Source organism: Haliotis rubra, unplaced genomic scaffold (genome assembly GCF_003918875.1).
Source record: "Haliotis rubra isolate DU_JTF1 unplaced genomic scaffold, ASM391887v1 Scf681, whole genome shotgun sequence".
Taxonomy (NCBI): domain Eukaryota; kingdom Metazoa; phylum Mollusca; class Gastropoda; order Lepetellida; family Haliotidae; genus Haliotis; species Haliotis rubra.
This window is the reverse complement of record NW_025767392.1, coordinates 383651-402071: the sequence shown is the minus strand read 5'-3', so window position 1 is coordinate 402071 and position 18421 is coordinate 383651. Positions and strand designations below refer to the sequence as shown.

General features: G+C 40.6%; 2 protein-coding genes across 2 annotated transcripts in view; both read right to left on the bottom strand.

The window, feature by feature from the left end:
• LOC124258071 (glutamate receptor ionotropic, kainate 5-like) overlaps nt 1–14299 on the bottom strand; it is a 43897-nt gene extending 29598 nt beyond the window's left edge. Inside the window, exon 1 of the mRNA XM_046692145.1 lies at nt 13969–14299. Coding sequence (XP_046548101.1) covers nt 13969–14299 — 331 coding nt within the window. The remainder of the gene's footprint in view (nt 1–13968) is intronic.
• An 81-nt stretch (nt 14300–14380) lies between these two features.
• On the bottom strand, nt 14381–16562 carry LOC124258078. The gene is made up of 2 exons (XM_046692150.1): nt 15945–16562; nt 14381–15125 (listed from the first exon to the last, which is right to left on the bottom strand). Exons 1-2 carry the CDS (start codon nt 16536–16538, stop codon nt 15075–15077), a joined length of 645 nt encoding a protein of 214 aa, XP_046548106.1. The 5' UTR covers nt 16539–16562; the 3' UTR covers nt 14381–15074.
• Between the last annotated feature and the right edge of the window lie 1859 nt (nt 16563–18421).

Below are 18421 nucleotides of genomic sequence, written 5' to 3'. Positions count from 1 at the left end.
AATTAAAATTAATTTGCAAATACCATTTTCTTTTTAACCAAGGAATTGGACTTTAATGTAACCATAGTTGTTCGCAATGTCTCTTTTCACTTTTAAGTGAGAAAATTCGGATCGGCTGAAAAGTAGGTCATTGTCTGAATTGGTTATTGAGGTCTCATGTTTCGGTTTGTCCTTTTAGTGGAAGGCAAGCAGAACTGTCACTTTCCATCCCTCCCCTTTCCCCAGGGTTGTGATAAATGTTGCCGACACCTCTCTGTCATTTTATAATAACTACCCCCTTGCTCCAACCCATTCGGGGCGGTGGGGTAGCCTAGTGGTTAAAGCGTTGGCTCGTCACGCCGAAGACCCGGGTTCGATTCCCCACATGGGCACAATGTGTTAAGCCCATTTCTGGTGTCCCCCCGCCGTGATATTGCTGGAATATTGCTAAAAGCGGCGTAAAACTAAACTCAGTCAGTCAGTCCAACCCATTCGATTATGAATGACGAGTAGCACATTAATGCCAGATAGAGGGTACTTTATTGTTTACAGGCTGCCATTGCTGGCCGCGACGTTAGGCAAGAAACAAATGTTACGTTTCTTTGTTTATGAAAATAGGATGTTTCCGGTAGATCAGTACACGTCTACCTTTTTCACGAGTATCTGGTGTCATCCCCGAGTTTGAGTATTCCGTTCATTATTTGCCTTCACACCCTGTGAAATATGCATCGGTAGTTATTCGTAAAAGAATATTTGATGGCGCTGACGTTTTGAATCAACAGTGTTGGTTGGTTTGGTTTGTTGTTTAATTCCGCTCTCAGCAATATTGCAGCTACATGGCGGCGGTCTGTAAATAATCGAGTCTGGACCAGACGATCCAGTGATCAACAGCATGAGCATGGATCCGTGCAACTGGGATGCGATGACAAGTGTCAACCAAGTCAGCGAGCCTGACCACCCGGCCCCGTTAGTCGTCTCTTACGACAAGCCTGGGTTGCTGAAGACCAATTCTAGCCCGGATCTTCACGGGTCGGGTTATAGTGTATAACGTGTAAAGCAACATATGTGACAATATAATGTAATATCAGTATTATCGTAATGTAATGTTTTATAACATCTGTAACACAATAACGTTATATGCAATAACATAATGTAACATCTATAAAATGAAATGCAATGACTGTAACAGTGAGTGAGTGAGTTACGTTTACGCCGCACTCAGCAGTATTTCAGCAATATGGTGGCGTTCTATAAATAATCAAGTCTGGACTAGACAATCCAGTAATCAACAGCATGAGCATCGATCTGCGCAACTGGGAACCGATGACATGTGTCAACCAAGTCAGCGAGCCTGACCACCCGATCCCGTTAGTCGCCTCTTACGACAAGCATGGGTTACTGAAGGCCAACATTCTAACCCGGACCGTCACGGGTTAATGACCGTAACAATGTAACCTCTGTAATAATGTAATGTAACCTCTGTATCAATCTAATGTACCCTTTAATAGGCGGATCCAGAAATTTTCAAGGGTGTGTGTGTGTGTGTGTGTGTGTGTGTGTGTGTGTGTGTGTGTGAGGGGGTTCGAACCCCACCTTGACTCCGCCATTGCAAAACATTAACTTCAATGTGGTCTTTAGTCATTTTCAAAAGGGGGGAGGTGTTCGAAGCCCCTGAACCCCCCCTCTGGATCCGCCACTGCCTCTGCAATAATGTAATGTGTCATCTGTATTGATATTATGATATTATGTAACATTTATGATATAGTAATGTGGCCTCTATGATAATGTTATAGTGTACTATATAATGCAACAATGTAACATTTCTCATTATGTAATGTAATATCTGTAATGATGTAATGTAACATCTGTAACAATGTCAAACACTACCCATTACAATGTAATATAATGCTCGTAATGATGTAACATTACACATGTAATACTGTAACGCAATAATGTAACAATGTAATGTATTAAGCCGTGTAATAATGTAGCGTAATATCCATATAACGAACATAATTGTTGTATATCTAGGTATGACAAGAAAACAAGATTAAATACATGCAACATAAGTGTTGTATATCTAGGTATGACAAGAAAACAAACAACCCATGTAAACAAAACGATATTTCAAAACATACTGGGATATTTACTCACCCGTCTGATTAAATATGTCAGGGTTGCAGATGGAGAAGCCACAAGTTGCAAACATTACACAGATAACTAGTTTTGTAGCCAGCATCACGGACGTCATCCAAGCAAGACAGTCAGCGTTCCTGAAAAGCGATCTATCGACAGTCCCCTGTTCATCAACCAAAGCATTCTGACATGACAACTGGCCGCAAGTTGAAGTTGATTCTCTGCTGTAGGTATTGATCGTTGTCACTCATGCACATTGATAATAGCGAATATTTGCAAACTGTAAACTTTCCTGGGAGTCATGATCGATGGAAAACCAATAACTTGGAAGAACCTTTGTGTTTGATAAGTTTCTGAAAATCGTTAAAAAAACAAATACGTGCAGCCCTATCATCAAATCTATGGTCATAGATTTTAAAAAAAACTTACTGTGGGCATATCTACGTATTTTATCTCCTTCTATATTCAAGTTATTTGTTAAATAAATACAAGGTTCTGAATATACAGAATATTTGGATTTGCGACCATACTGGATGACCTACAATTGTCTGAAATAGAATTGTAGTCTTTTTTCAGACATCATGCAAGATTTCTTTACTTCAGGATCCAGTGTGTTTGTACAATGCGAAGAATATCACGTCGACGGTTAGGGCAAAATCTGCTATAGAAAACCCTCTATGTAGATTAAACTGCTATAAATGACTTGGCCGTTTGAATATGTGTTTCTCATATGGACACAGTGCAACTAAGTTTGAGCAGAATTATAGTTTGGTAAACTTGTTAAGACTCTCCAAACAGAAGGGGATATTGGAAAACAAGAGGTGATTCCAGAATGACAATGCAGCATCGAGTGATGGTGATGGATGAGTGCTTGTTTGAGTTCTACCAATTTGAAATATACCAAAAGCCTTTCACGCAAAAACGGAATTCCCGAATCCAAATCCAGGCTGTGACCTCTTGCTGCCATAGCATGTTTCCATCTTGAGTACAGCATGGCGGCAAAGACAAATCATGTCGGCCAACCGTTCGGGTTTCGTTCAAACCACAACCACCCAAGAAAATAATTTTGGAAATTTTAGGAACTCAACTGCTCCGGAAAAAAGGTAGAAAAGCCCGACAATCTCCACAGAAACAGACTGTTCCATTCAGTTCATTCTAATCCTTCTTTCCCTCGAATGGCAACAGCGACTTTTAGAAGAGTGACCACTGACAGATAGTTGATTGCCTTAGAAAAAAACCCTCTTAGAATTGAAAAAATATTATGTATCTTGAGTGGAACCAAACTAATTACGCCTACTTTCATAGTGATCCACATACTGACTCGTTTCATACTGACTTTGGTTTACGAGTTTGGAGAAGGGCCAAAGCCTCGGTTTGAAAGGGCTTTCATCTAGGTTATAAATAACTCACGAGTAAAGTCCATATTATACTCATGCCAATAATGGTTGTCACCCTTTCAAAGTTTTTATTGGAGAGGGGTGGTGTGAGATGTGGGGTTGGGGTGGGGTGGGGAGGGGTGACAACCATTATTGGCATGAGTATATAAGGTGCTATTGCATCACGTATTCCAAATCATGCCTCAAAAGCATTAAAGCCAGAGAAGAGACCTTATGAGTTACTGTAGATAATGAAAACCGATAATACTACGGACTCAGAGCGAAGTGACGATGATTCGTTAAAGTGACAAAATAAGAATAATCCCCTACTCACGTGCACGGAGCAAGTGCTTGGTCCACGCGCAATGTTTTGAGAATGGTGGGCGTTAGGTTTGAATTTAGCTTTGAAATATCTCTGGATAAAAAGTTTTAGAGTTGACCCTTTCTTACTATGTATATTTCATGATCCGTTTCTTATTTTGGCGAGTATATTTGTTAAAACACAAACAAACCCGTAACGACAGAATATTGTAAGTGCTTTTTTGGCTAGGTCGATAGACTTGGTAAATGCAGGAACACAATATTTACACTCCAGTGATCAATATCATGAGCATCGATCTACGCAACTGGGTTCCGACGACATGTGTCAACCAAGGCAGCGAGCCTGACCACCCGATCCTGTTAGTCAGTCGCCTCTTGCGACAAGCATGGGTTGCTGAAGACCAATTCTAACCCCCATCTTCAGGGCAAGTCAAAACATTGATTACACAACAGTCTCGTTTTCTACTGACTGGGTTCCGTCCTATTGCGCAACTTAGTACAATAACCAGGCCAGAATTTTGACACCAATTCATTCATTCACCTGGATATATAAATATTAATCAGTATTATTTGATGCATCTAATCACTTGTACATTGCAAAACTACGCTCCTTCTAATCCTTGCAAACACGTCGTGCAGCGTGCTCTGTCGTACAGTCTGCTCTGACAAACAGAAATCTGGAATTTTATGAAATCTCAAAACGAGGCTCGGACGCTAGAAAAGCTTGGCCGTCTGGTACGAACTTGATATTAAATCAATCGCATTGTACGTTACGAAAATACACTTAATAAGTGCAAAGAACACATAACAGGTGTAACCAGTGTGCCATATGAATTGTGAATTTTTGTATCTCTTGAAACAGAGGTCTGTGACGTCTTAGTTAACGGCGTGCTGCCTAAACCTCGACATAAAATATAGAAATACGATTGCTTTAAAGTTTAAAATTAAAATTAATTTGCAAATACCATTTTCTTTTAACCAAGGAATTGGACTTTAATGTAACCATAGTTGTTCGCAATGTCTCTTTTCACTTTTAAGTGAGAAAATTCGGATCGGCTGAAAAGTAGGTCATTGTCTGAATTGGTTATTGAGGTCTCATGTTTCGGTTTGTCCTTTTAGTGGAAGGCAAGCAGAACTGTCACTTTCCATCCCTCCCCTTTCCCAGGGTTGTGATAAATGTTGCCGACACCTCTCTGTCATTTTATAATAACTACCCCTTGCTCCAACCCATTCGGGGGGTAGTGGGGTAGCCTAGTGGTTAAAGCGTTGGCTCGTCACGCCGAAGACCAGGTTCGATTCCCCACATGGGCACAATGTGTTAAGCCCATTTCTGGTGTCCCCCGCCGTGATATTGCTGGAATATTGCTAAAAGCGGCGTAAAACTAAACTCAGTCAGTCAGTCCAACCCATTCGATTATGAATGACGAGTAGCACATTAATGCCAGATAGAGGGTACTTTATTGTTTACAGGCTGCCATTGCTGGCCGCGACGTTAGGCAAGAAACAAATGTTACGTTTCTTTGTTTATGAAAATAGGATGTTTCCGGTAGATCAGTACACGTCTACCTTTTTCACGAGTATCTGGTGTCATCCCCGAGTTTGAGTATTCCGTTCATTATTTGCCTTCACACCCTGTGAAATATGCATCGGTAGTTATTCGTAAAAGAATATTTGATGGCGCTGACGTTTTGAATCAACAGTGTTGGTTGGTTTGGTTTGTTGTTTAATTCCGCTCTCAGCAATATTGCAGCTACATGGCGGCGGTCTGTAAATAATCGAGTCTGGACCAGACGATCCAGTGATCAACAGCATGAGCATGGATCCGTGCAACTGGGATGCGATGACAAGTGTCAACCAAGTCAGCGAGCCCTGACCACCCGGCCCCGTTAGTCGTCTCTTACGACAAGCCTGGGTTGCTGAAGACCAATTCTAGCCCGGATCTTCACGGGTCGGGTTATAGTGTATAACGTGTAAAGCAACATATGTGACAATATAATGTAATATCAGTATTATCGTAATGTAATGTTTTATAACATCTGTAACACAATAACGTTATATGCAATAACATAATGTAACATCTATAAAAATGAAATGCAATGACTGTAACAGTGAGTGAGTGAGTTACGTTTACGCCGCACTCAGCAGTATTTCAGCAATATGGTGGCGTTCTATAAATAATCAAGTCTGGACTAGACAATCCAGTAATCAACAGCATGAGCATCGATCTGCGCAACTGGGAACCGATGACATGTGTCAACCAAGTCAGCGAGCCTGACCACCCGATCCCGTTAGTCGCCTCTTACGACAAGCATGGGTTACTGAAGGCCAACATTCTAACCCGGACCGTCACGGGTTAATGACCGTAACAATGTAACCTCTGTAATAATGTAATGTAACCTCTGTATCAATCTAATGTACCCTTTAATAGGCGGATCCAGAAATTTTCAAGGGTGTGTGTGTGTGTGTGTGTGTGTGTGTGTGTGTGGGGGTTCGAACCCCACCTTGACTCCGCCATTGCAAAACATTAACTTCAATGTGGTCTTTAGTCATTTTCAAAAGGGGGGAGGTGTTCGAAGCCCCTGAACCCCCCCTCTGGATCCGCCACTGCCTCTGCAATAATGTAATGTGTCATCTGTATTGATATTATGATATTATGTAACATTTATGATATAGTAATGTGGCCTCTATGATAATGTTATAGTGTACTATATAATGCAACAATGTAACATTTCTCATTATGTAATGTAATATCTGTAATGATGTAATGTAACATCTGTAACAATGTCAAACACTACCCATTACAATGTAATATAATGCTCGTAATGATGTAACATTACACATGTAATACTGTAACGCAATAATGTAACAATGTAATGTATTAAGCCGTGTAATAATGTAGCGTAATATCCATATAACGAACATAATTGTTGTATATCTAGGTATGACAAGAAAACAAGATTAAATACATGCAACATAAGTGTTGTATATCTAGGTATGACAAGAAAACAAACAACCCATGTAAACAAAACGATATTTCAAAACATACTGGGATATTTACTCACCCGTCTGATTAAATATGTCAGGGTTGCAGATGGAGAAGCCACAAGTTGCAAACATTACACAGATAACTAGTTTTGTAGCCAGCATCACGGACGTCATCCAAGCAAGACAGTCAGCGTTCCTGAAAAGCGATCTATCGACAGTCCCCTGTTCATCAACCAAAGCATTCTGACATGACAACTGGCCGCAAGTTGAAGTTGATTCTCTGCTGTAGGTATTGATCGTTGTCACTCATGCACATTGATAATAGCGAATATTTGCAAACTGTAAACTTTCCTGGGAGTCATGATCGATGGAAAACCAATAACTTGGAAGAACCTTTGTGTTTGATAAGTTTCTGAAAATCGTTAAAAAAACAAATACGTGCAGCCCTATCATCAAATCTATGGTCATAGATTTTAAAAAAAAACTTACTGTGGGCATATCTACGTATTTTATCTCCTTCTATATTCAAGTTATTTGTTAAATAAATACAAGGTTCTGAATATACAGAATATTTGGATTTGCGACCATACTGGATGACCTACAATTGTCTGAAATAGAATTGTAGTCTTTTTCAGACATCATGCAAGATTTCTTTACTTCAGGATCCAGTGTGTTTGTACAATGCGAAGAATATCACGTCGACGGTTAGGGCAAAATCTGCTATAGAAAACCCTCTATGTAGATTAAACTGCTATAAATGACTTGGCCGTTTGAATATGTGTTTCTCATATGGACACAGTGCAACTAAGTTTGAGCAGAATTATAGTTTGGTAAACTTGTTAAGACTCTCCAAACAGAAGGGGATATTGGAAAACAAGAGGTGATTCCAGAATGACAATGCAGCATCGAGTGATGGTGATGGATGAGTGCTTGTTTGAGTTCTACCAATTTGAAATATACCAAAAGCCTTTCACGCAAAAACGGAATTCCCGAATCCAAATCCAGGCTGTGACCTCTTGCTGCCATAGCATGTTTCCATCTTGAGTACAGCATGGCGGCAAAGACAAATCATGTCGGCCAACCGTTCGGGTTTCGTTCAAACCACAACCACCCAAGAAAATAATTTTGGAAATTTTAGGAACTCAACTGCTCCGGAAAAAAGGTAGAAAAGCCCGACAATCTCCACAGAAACAGACTGTTCCATTCAGTTCATTCTAATCCTTCTTTCCCTCGAATGGCAACAGCGACTTTTAGAAGAGTGACCACTGACAGATAGTTGATTGCCTTAGAAAAAACCCTCTTAGAATTGAAAAAAAATATTATGTATCTTGAGTGGAACCAAACTAATTACGCCTACTTTCATAGTGATCCACATACTGACTCGTTTCATACTGACTTTGGTTTACGAGTTTGGAGAAGGGCCAAAGCCTCGGTTTGAAAGGGCTTTCATCTAGGTTATAAATAACTCACGAGTAAAGTCCATATTATACTCATGCCAATAATGGTTGTCACCCCTTCAAAGTTTTTATTGGAGAGGGGTGGGGTGGGATGTGGGGTTGGGGTGGGGTGGGAGGGGAGGGTGACAACCATTATTGGCATGAGTATATAAGGTGCTATTGCATCACGTATTCCAAATCATGCCTCAAAAGCATTAAAGCCAGAGAAGAGACCTTATGAGTTACTGTAGATAATGAAAACCGATAATACTACGGACTCAGAGCGAAGTGACGATGATTCGTTAAAGTGACAAAATAAGAATAATCCCCTACTCACGTGCACGGAGCAAGTGCTTGGTCCACGCGCAATGTTTTGAGAATGGTGGGCGTTAGGTTTGAATTTAGCTTTGAAATATCTCTGGATAAAAAGTTTTAGAGTTGACCCTTTCTTACTATGTATATTTCATGATCCGTTTCTTATTTTGGCGAGTATATTTGTTAAAACACAAACAAACCCGTAACGACAGAATATTGTAAGTGCTTTTTTGGCTAGGTCGATAGACTTGGTAAATGCAGGAACACAATATTTACACTCCAGTGATCAATATCATGAGCATCGATCTACGCAACTGGGTTCCGACGACATGTGTCAACCAAGGCAGCGAGCCTGACCACCCGATCCTGTTAGTCAGTCGCCTCTTGCGACAAGCATGGGTTGCTGAAGACCAATTCTAACCCCCATCTTCAGGGCAAGTCAAAACATTGATTACACAACAGTCTCGTTTTCTACTGACTGGGTTCCGTCCTATTGCGCAACTTAGTACAATAACCAGGCCAGAATTTTGACACCAATTCATTCATTCACCTGGATATATAAATATTAATCAGTATTATTTGATGCATCTAATCACTTGTACATTGCAAAACTACGCTCCTTCTAATCCTTGCAAACACGTCGTGCAGCGTGCTCTGTCGTACAGTCTGCTCTGACAAACAGAAATCTGGAATTTTATGAAATCTCAAAACGAGGCTCGGACGCTAGAAAAGCTTGGCCGTCTGGTACGAACTTGATATTAAATCAATCGCATTGTACGTTACGAAAATACACTTAATAAGTGCAAAGAACACATAACAGGTGTAACCAGTGTGCCATATGAATTGTGAATTTTTGTACCTCTTGAAACAGAGGTCTGTGACGTCTTAGTTAACGGCGTGCTGCCTAAACCTCGACATAAAATATAGAAATACGATTGCTTTAAAGTTTAAAATTAAAATTAATTTGCAAATACCATTTTCTTTTTAACCAAGGAATTGGACTTTAATGTAACCATAGTTGTTCGCAATGTCTCTTTTCACTTTTAAGTGAGAAAATTCGGATCGGCTGAAAAGTAGGTCATTGTCTGAATTGGTTATTGAGGTCTCATGTTTCGGTTTGTCCTTTTAGTGGAAGGCAAGCAGAACTGTCACTTTCCATCCCTCCCCTTTCCCCAGGGTTGTGATAAATGTTGCCGACACCTCTCTGTCATTTTATAATAACTACCCCTTGCTCCAACCCATTCGGGGCGGTGGGGTAGCCTAGTGGTTAAAGCGTTGGCTCGTCACGCCGAAGACCCGGGTTCGATTCCCCACATGGGCACAATGTGTTAAGCCCATTTCTGGTGTCCCCCGCCGTGATATTGCTGGAATATTGCTAAAAGCGGCGTAAAACTAAACTCAGTCAGTCAGTCCAACCCATTCGATTATGAATGACGAGTAGCACATTAATGCCAGATAGAGGGTACTTTATTGTTTACAGGCTGCCATTGCTGGCCGCGACGTTAGGCAAGAAACAAATGTTACGTTTCTTTGTTTATGAAAATAGGATGTTTCCGGTAGATCAGTACACGTCTACCTTTTTCACGAGTATCTGGTGTCATCCCCGAGTTTGAGTATTCCGTTCATTATTTGCCTTCACACCCTGTGAAATATGCATCGGTAGTTATTCGTAAAAGAATATTTGATGGCGCTGACGTTTTGAATCAACAGTGTTGGTTGGTTTGGTTTGTTGTTTAATTCCGCTCTCAGCAATATTGCAGCTACATGGCGGCGGTCTGTAAATAATCGAGTCTGGACCAGACGATCCAGTGATCAACAGCATGAGCATGGATCCGTGCAACTGGGATGCGATGACAAGTGTCAACCAAGTCAGCGAGCCTGACCACCCGGCCCCGTTAGTCGTCTCTTACGACAAGCCTGGGTTGCTGAAGACCAATTCTAGCCCGGATCTTCACGGGTCGAGTTATAGTGTATAACGTGTAAAGCAACATATGTGACAATATAATGTAATATCAGTATTATCGTAATGTAATGTTTTATAACATCTGTAACACAATAACGTTATATGCAATAACATAATGTAACATCTATAAAAATGAAATGCAATGACTGTAACAGTGAGTGAGTGAGTTACGTTTACGCCGCACTCAGCAGTATTTCAGCAATATGGTGGCGTTCTATAAATAATCAAGTCTGGACTAGACAATCCAGTAATCAACAGCATGAGCATCGATCTGCGCAACTGGGAACCGATGACATGTGTCAACCAAGTCAGCGAGCCTGACCACCCGATCCCGTTAGTCGCCTCTTACGACAAGCATGGGTTACTGAAGGCCAACATTCTAACCCGGACCTTCACGGGTTAATGACCGTAACAATGTAACCTCTGTAATAATGTAATGTAACCTCTGTATCAATTTAATGTACCCTTTAATAGGCGGATCCAGAAATTTTCAAGGGTGTGTGTGTGTGTGTGTGTGTGTGTGTGTGTGTGTGTGTGAGGGGGTTCGAACCCCACCTTGACTCCGCCATTGCAAAACATTAACTTCAATGTGGTCTTTAGTCATTTTCAAAAGGGGGGAGGTGTTCGAAGCCCCTGAACCCCCCCTCTGGATCCGCCACTGCCTCTGCAATAATGTAATGTGTCATCTGTAACGATATTATGATATTATGTAACATTTATGATATAGTAATGTGGCCTCTATGATAATGTTATAGTGTACTATATAATGCAACAATGTAACATTTCTCATTATGTAATGTAATATCTGTAATGATGTAATGTAACATCTGTAACAATGTCAAACACTACCCATTACAATGTAATATAATGCTCGTAATGATGTAACATTACACATGTAATACTGTAACGCAATAATGTAACAATGTAATGTATTAAGCCGTGTAATAATGTAGCGTAATATCCATATAACGAAACGTAACATTTTCAAAGTATTGTAATGGAATTGAGGGTAGCCTATACCAGTGATGGAGAACTGTTCCTCTATATGAAATGAATAGTAATAGAAATATGTTTGCGTTGTATTGGGTCGGTGGGGTAGCCTAGGGTTAAAGTGTTCGCTCTGGTTCGATTCCCCACATGGGTACAATGTATTAAGCCCATTTCTGGTGTTCCCCGCCTTGATATTGTGGGATATTGCTAAAAGCGGCGTAAAACCATACTCACTCACTCAGTTGTGTTGTATTATCGTATTGTAAGACGTTCATCGTCTATGTTTCCCTGGATGATATGCAGTTCCCTTCCTACTTGTCTTTATCCATTCTTTATTCTATTTAACATTAATAGTATTATTAATATAAACAATTAATTATAGAAGATACAAGTGTTCTCATCATGGATGTTGACATAATGTTCACTTTCATATACAGGAATAGTTCTACATCACTGGTATATACTACAGTCAATTTCATTACAATACTTTGAAAATGTTACGTTTTGTTATACCGATATTACGCTACATTATTACACGGCTTAATACATTACATTGTTACATTATATTGTTTAATATTAATTTATAATTTATTATTTTATTAATTTATTTAATAGTATTATTCTATTCTAGAAAGCTTTGGAACAGTTGCCCGTCATCTAAACGTACACAAAACAACAATCTCTCACGACTTTGGAATCGTTACACACAGTTCCATGCAATTGAAGATCGTCCCAGGAGCGGTAGACCTAGGATCACCACACCGGCTCAGGATCGCTTTATTCGACTCAGCCACCTACGTAATCGGCATGCCACACCCACCATCACTGCAACACAGGTGCCAGGATTTGAGGAGAGTATCGGCCCAAACCATCAGGAACCGCTTACATGAGGCAAATTTACGTGCAAGAAGACCAGTTGTTGGGCCCGTCTTGAAACGCCAACATCGACGCCAACGTCTCAGGTGGTGTACTCAACGTAAGGAGATGGACCTCAGAAACTGGAGAAGAGTCTGGTTTAGTGACGAGTCTCGCTTTCTTCTTCAACGACGTGACGGTAGACAACGTCTATGAGACGAGCAAATGAACGTTTTGCACCGAACTGCGTTCGACAGGTCGACAGATTTGGATTTACATTTGTCTTTGAGGGTGGGCTGCTTATAACACGTAATGGGGCGGTTGTGTACCTTAGTGGTTAAATCGTTCTCTCTTTACGCCAAGACCCGGGTTCGATTCCCAATAGGGGTACAATGTGTGAACTCGCTCACTCATACACGTAAAACAGGTTGATGTGGATTCTAACAGCACGGATCGTTGTGGATTGTTTTCGCACAAACACATGTGGGTAAAATCTTAGGGGCATCGATTCTAAAATGTTTTGAAACAGTATTTTGGAATGAGTGTTTCATCATTATTGACGATAAATGTTTGATTTTATTGAACAGAAATAACATTTTGTGTCTGTGAATCAATGCAAATATGACTATTGAAGTAGATGATAGTTGCAGTAACACAATGACTTAGAAATGAAGTTACACATTAATTATAATGAATCTAAAAAAGAAAGGCGATGCTAAAATGAATATGACAACGCATAATTTTAGGCATAACAACTTCTTGTTTATTGCAAGTACTTGGACATGTTGTAGATAAAGACGTGTATAATAGTAATGGACCTGGGCCCCGTTCCTCAAAGCGATCGTACCGCTACGACTGTCGTAACTCTATGTTAGCGCGATCAACTACGCGCTACGATCGCTTTGAACGGGGCCCAGGGCCCCGTTCCCCAGAATGATCGTAGCGCTACGGCAGTCGTAAGTCTATGTTAAAGTATGGGAGTTACGATCATCTTAGCGCTACGATCGCTTTGAGGAACGGGGCCCAGACTTTGTTATCTACATGCTTAAAATTGTACATTGGCACATTTACTCACGAACTTCTCGAATGCCAATCGGGGCGGTGGGGTAGTCTAGTGGTTAAGGCGTTCGCTCGTCATGCTGAAGACTCGGGTTCGATTCCCCAGATGGGCACAATGTGTGAAGCTCATTTCTGGTGTCCCCCGCCGAGATTTTGCTGGAATATTGCTAAAAGTGGCGTAAAAATAAACCCACTCACTCACTCGAATGCCAGTCAAACAGCCAGGGCCTAGATTTTCGAAGCTCTCTTAGCGCAAAGATAGTCGTAAGTTAATGTTAATGTATGGCACTTACGGCTATCTTAGCGCTAAGAGAGCTTCGAAAATCTAGGCCCAGGACTACTATCGAAAAAATGATGAATATAACATACAACAAACAAAATAGAAGGCGGCATGATGTTTACCGCATCAGATCTGATCTAGTGAGATTGAGAACAATCGCAGCAAGTGCGCTGTGTGAGCTTTGTAACTCTTGCCTCGACTTGTGGCACATCTCGAGCCGTTCTGGCCGGAGATGGCGATTGCAGTGTCTTGTATGATAGATGTGCCACAAACCTAGGTCAACAGACCTGAACACCTGCAGCTTCGACTTTAGGCACTGATGATAAAACTCCACATCTTCCATCCCCCAGCCCTGCAGCGACCTGTCAAAATTTCCCGCATCTAATATATCACTTGTATATATTCCAACGATACCATAACTAAAATATCGCCACGTTCCGAAAAGCTCATCGAATGCAAAACGTTGGGTTGATTCTTCGTCCCTGGTTTGAATTGATCGTGGGTCGTACCTGCTGAAGTAGATGGGGAAGAATGGCTTGCCTTGTCTGGTGTTCCAGACAACTCGATTCAGAAAGCCAATAGTGAACATTATGTCAACATCCATGATGAGAACACGTGTATCTTCTTCGAGTTCGGCTATCCCCTGAGCTATTCCTCCAGCACGGGTGAATTTCCCCCTTCCTTGGATAACCTTGACGACAAGGCTATCAGTCGATGGGACAGCAGCGTCTAAAGTTCGTATGTGTTCCCCCTTTTTGTCTCGGAATAACACGATATTTAACATAAGAAACCCTTTGAAATCCAAAGCTACTGACCTTAACCGTTTGATAAAACGGATAAAATCTGCAGACCTTTTAAACAAGGGGAGCACTATAACCAGATCGATGTCTCTTTGTGGTTTTATTTCTTGGAATCTTGGTGTATTGAAACGTTGAACGGTTTTGTAGTTGCGTGGAAAAGTGCTTTCTCTCTGGCTGTGGATCATTATATGTTCTACTGCTCTCCCGACAACTACTCTTTGATAGATGCAGGCAGGTTGGGTACCGGAAAAGACGTTGATAACAACGTTTAGCGATTTGTTTAGAATGAGCCTTCGTCCTCTATTGTAGACAGATTCTGTGGGCTGCGCATTGCTGTTTGAGAGAGAATGAACTCGGGATGCGTTTATAAAATCCCATTCTTTCAGTTGATATCCGCCTTCTCGTATATGCCTTGGATCGATGGGTAACAATGGTTGATCTGATGACTGGGTTATGTCAATAAAGCTGATGGCTTGTGTTAGGAAAACAGTTCGAAATTGAAGTTGTCGGAGTCTCGCTTGGAGATGTCTTATCGCCACAGCATAGATGTTCTCTTCTAGCAATGTAGGAAGTATTTTGTCAAAAACATTCGTTGAATCTCCTCGGCTCCCCTCCATACAGAGCTGCAACCTGGTAATTGGGAAAACAGCATCTCAGCGATTGAAATTTGTCAAATGGCATGTCGGTTCGTATATCATAGTATTACACTTATTTGATTCAACAAATATTCGAATTTGAAAATCGGACAATTTTGACAATGTGTTTCAATTATTACAAAATAATAATGAGTGACCTGGGTTTTCGGCGTGACGAGCGATGGCTTTTACCACTAAGCTAAAATAATAGATTCCCCGATAATCCTTTACACAGTTTAACGTTCACGGAAATAAATCATTTGCAGTGAAAGCGTTCTCGGTGTCCACATAACTAAGGAATAATCGGGCCAATTGTAATAACGTTAATTACATACGTCTTGTTCGAGAGGCGGATACTTGCAATGATAATGATTATATTATAGTCCGTTTGATTTCATTTAGACCGATGAATTGCTCACTAACACAAAATTAAATAATTGCAACAAAACCAAATTTTGTACAGTCCCATGAAATCGACAGACCAACTCTGATGATTTGTATTATAATTTTGGACATAGCGGGAATATTGCCGAGTGCGGCGTAAAACAACATGCAAACACACCACAATTGTGGAAATGATGAGCACGAGTATGGTGTTGAGAAAGCAGCATCATAGTCACGATGTGTCTTGGTTCCATCCACAGAATAAACAGTTTCCTTTGCGCAACAGAATGGATAACCTTATAGACAGAATTTGATACCACATATTGCAGAGATTTCTAATTATTGATTGTTTGATTTTTATAAACTATTAAACAACCCGTACCACGGCAAGATATTATAATTAGGGAACAGAATAAAGAAAATGCGTCACCTTTTCCAAAGTTAGGTTAACTGTTTCTTGCATCAACGCATCACACATGGCAGTACTGTCGATCCCCATACGGTGCCTCAGTAGTAGGGTAAGTGCTGCCTGGTTCAATATAAGGACATGGGACTGGTGAGGTAGGTTAAACAGGCTCGGACACTGCGGATGGACGATGGATACCGGGACCTGATGAGGAAGCGACAACAGTAGTGACGACAGAACGTCGACGTTGACGACATCAGGTGTCAACACGAACCATTCATACATATTCTGATGCTGGTACAGCTGCTGTGTGCATCCTGAAAGGTCTGAAGAACGTTCTACCTCACCATCCTCCTGGCAGACTAGAGCTGTGACATCTACCTTGTCATTCTGCAGCATCTTCAGCATCTTCAGCAATGTTTCATTCACATCATGTTTATGTCTTATGATTCCAACGAATATTGTTGGTGTCATTTGAATACCAGCAGCTGTTAAATCCACAAGGCAACCATATTGTTTTAAGTAAGTATGGAATATGAGCACACCACATATTAATCCGATCGTGAAGAAAAATACAGATTTTCGTAACCTCTCTGTTCTTCTGTGTGTATTCATCATCTCCTCGCATGGGAGATATACGTGTGTGAGTCTACGTTTCTAGTGCTGTAGCTAGACTCAAGTAGTTGTTTCCTTGTCAGCATAGACACTCAGGGTCGGAAACGTGATCATTCACAACTGCCCTTGACCTCATCACTGTGGCCGATGTCAAAGGAAAACATTTCAATAATGTCCACAACAAAATCAGGTTTCCGCTGATTGCCATTTGACTATGTTGGACGATTTACGGTTAAATAGTTATAAACTTATCACGCTGTTTGTTTGTTGTTTAACGTCATACTTAGCGTTATTCCAGCTATATGACGGCTGTCCGTATATACTCGAGTCTGGACCAGCAAATCCAGTGATCGACGTCATGAGCATCGATGAAGAACAATTGTAATCCGGGTATTCAAGGGCCCTAAACTTATGTGACAATCTGCTGTATAGGTAAATATCTGTGAATGAGTTTATTTCTGTAAGTAGGCCATCGGCCCATGTACAATCATATGATACAAAATTTCATTTTAGACAAGGCACCCTCGTGCTTAAAGGGACTATATCACATCACACTTCTCTAACAATAGATACTGCATTTATCTCAATAATAATAACTATCAATCCTCAGGGAAGCTACCATATAATTTATTCCCGCAAAAACTAGGTATTTAGATTACAATATTAAATTAGAAAGTTCGAATGAATTAAAGCAACGTTGCATTAAATCGACTCTTGCGCCCTCTACCGGTCAAACATTATTTAAGCGAACCCCATAGAGTCATGTCCCTTCTTTACGAATATCCTACGCACAACTTGTAATTGAAACTAGTTCGGCAGACACCGACAACACCGCGTGCAACAGTTTTTGATGTACGGAGCAATTGTTTACATTCCATATATGGCAAGTGTTTTCTGTTTGGAAGCGGTTCGATTCGAAGTCGTAAAAGATGATAGGTCTTTTATTGCATCAATAGGAAGCTAAAGTGAATGCATATACCCTAATATATGTAATATAGGCCCAAATATCACGAAAGCATTCACTCAGTTCATATTTTCACGTTTATTGATAAGAACTTCAGCTGAACTACAGTTACTGTTAAACTAGGTAATAAATAATTACATACTATTATTCCGAGATGTCCATACATATATACATTCCACTCCACGGCTTAAATCTTTCATTTTAACGATGTGTTGTTCAATGCTATAACGGCTAAGGACAAAGGATATGACATCCCCTTACCGGGTGGTGTGTTTGCACATATGTTTGCACTGTTATGATGTGCCCGTTTGACAAATAGTAGAGGATGATCATGATGTCGATCTACAGTAATTAGAATGTTCAGCATTGAGTGAGATTATACATGTAATACATCAGGTCAATGCTCCAGATTGCGCACTTCCTGTCTGGGTAAAGAGCCATTATGGGTATGTAACGAGAGTGTGTAACGAGAGTGTGTGTGTAACGAGAGTGTGTGTGCAATGAGGGTAATGACAGTAATTCATCTGCTAAACTGACATACAGTATACCCTGGTTATAATGCCACTGTTTGTTTAGGAGAAAATATGACATTATATCCAGGGTGGCATTGTAACCAGGCAAGACAGTTGGAGGCCCTTTGGCTTCAAAGAAAACAAGTCATTACTTTGTTGATCATTGTTTATTTCTCAGTTACATCGCACATAGCTACATGGCACACGTACACTCGCACATACATGCAAATACATTTTGCTGTAATGAATACACACATCATTCAAATGAAACTTTGATCCACATTGATCTTCAATGGTTTAAAGAAATCTGTAACTGATGTCTGCTCAGTACGACAATGCATGGCTTGCAGAATTTCAGAACATGTTTTGGGATTGGATGCAGAGTAGTGGGTGATATCTCTCTTGTTTTC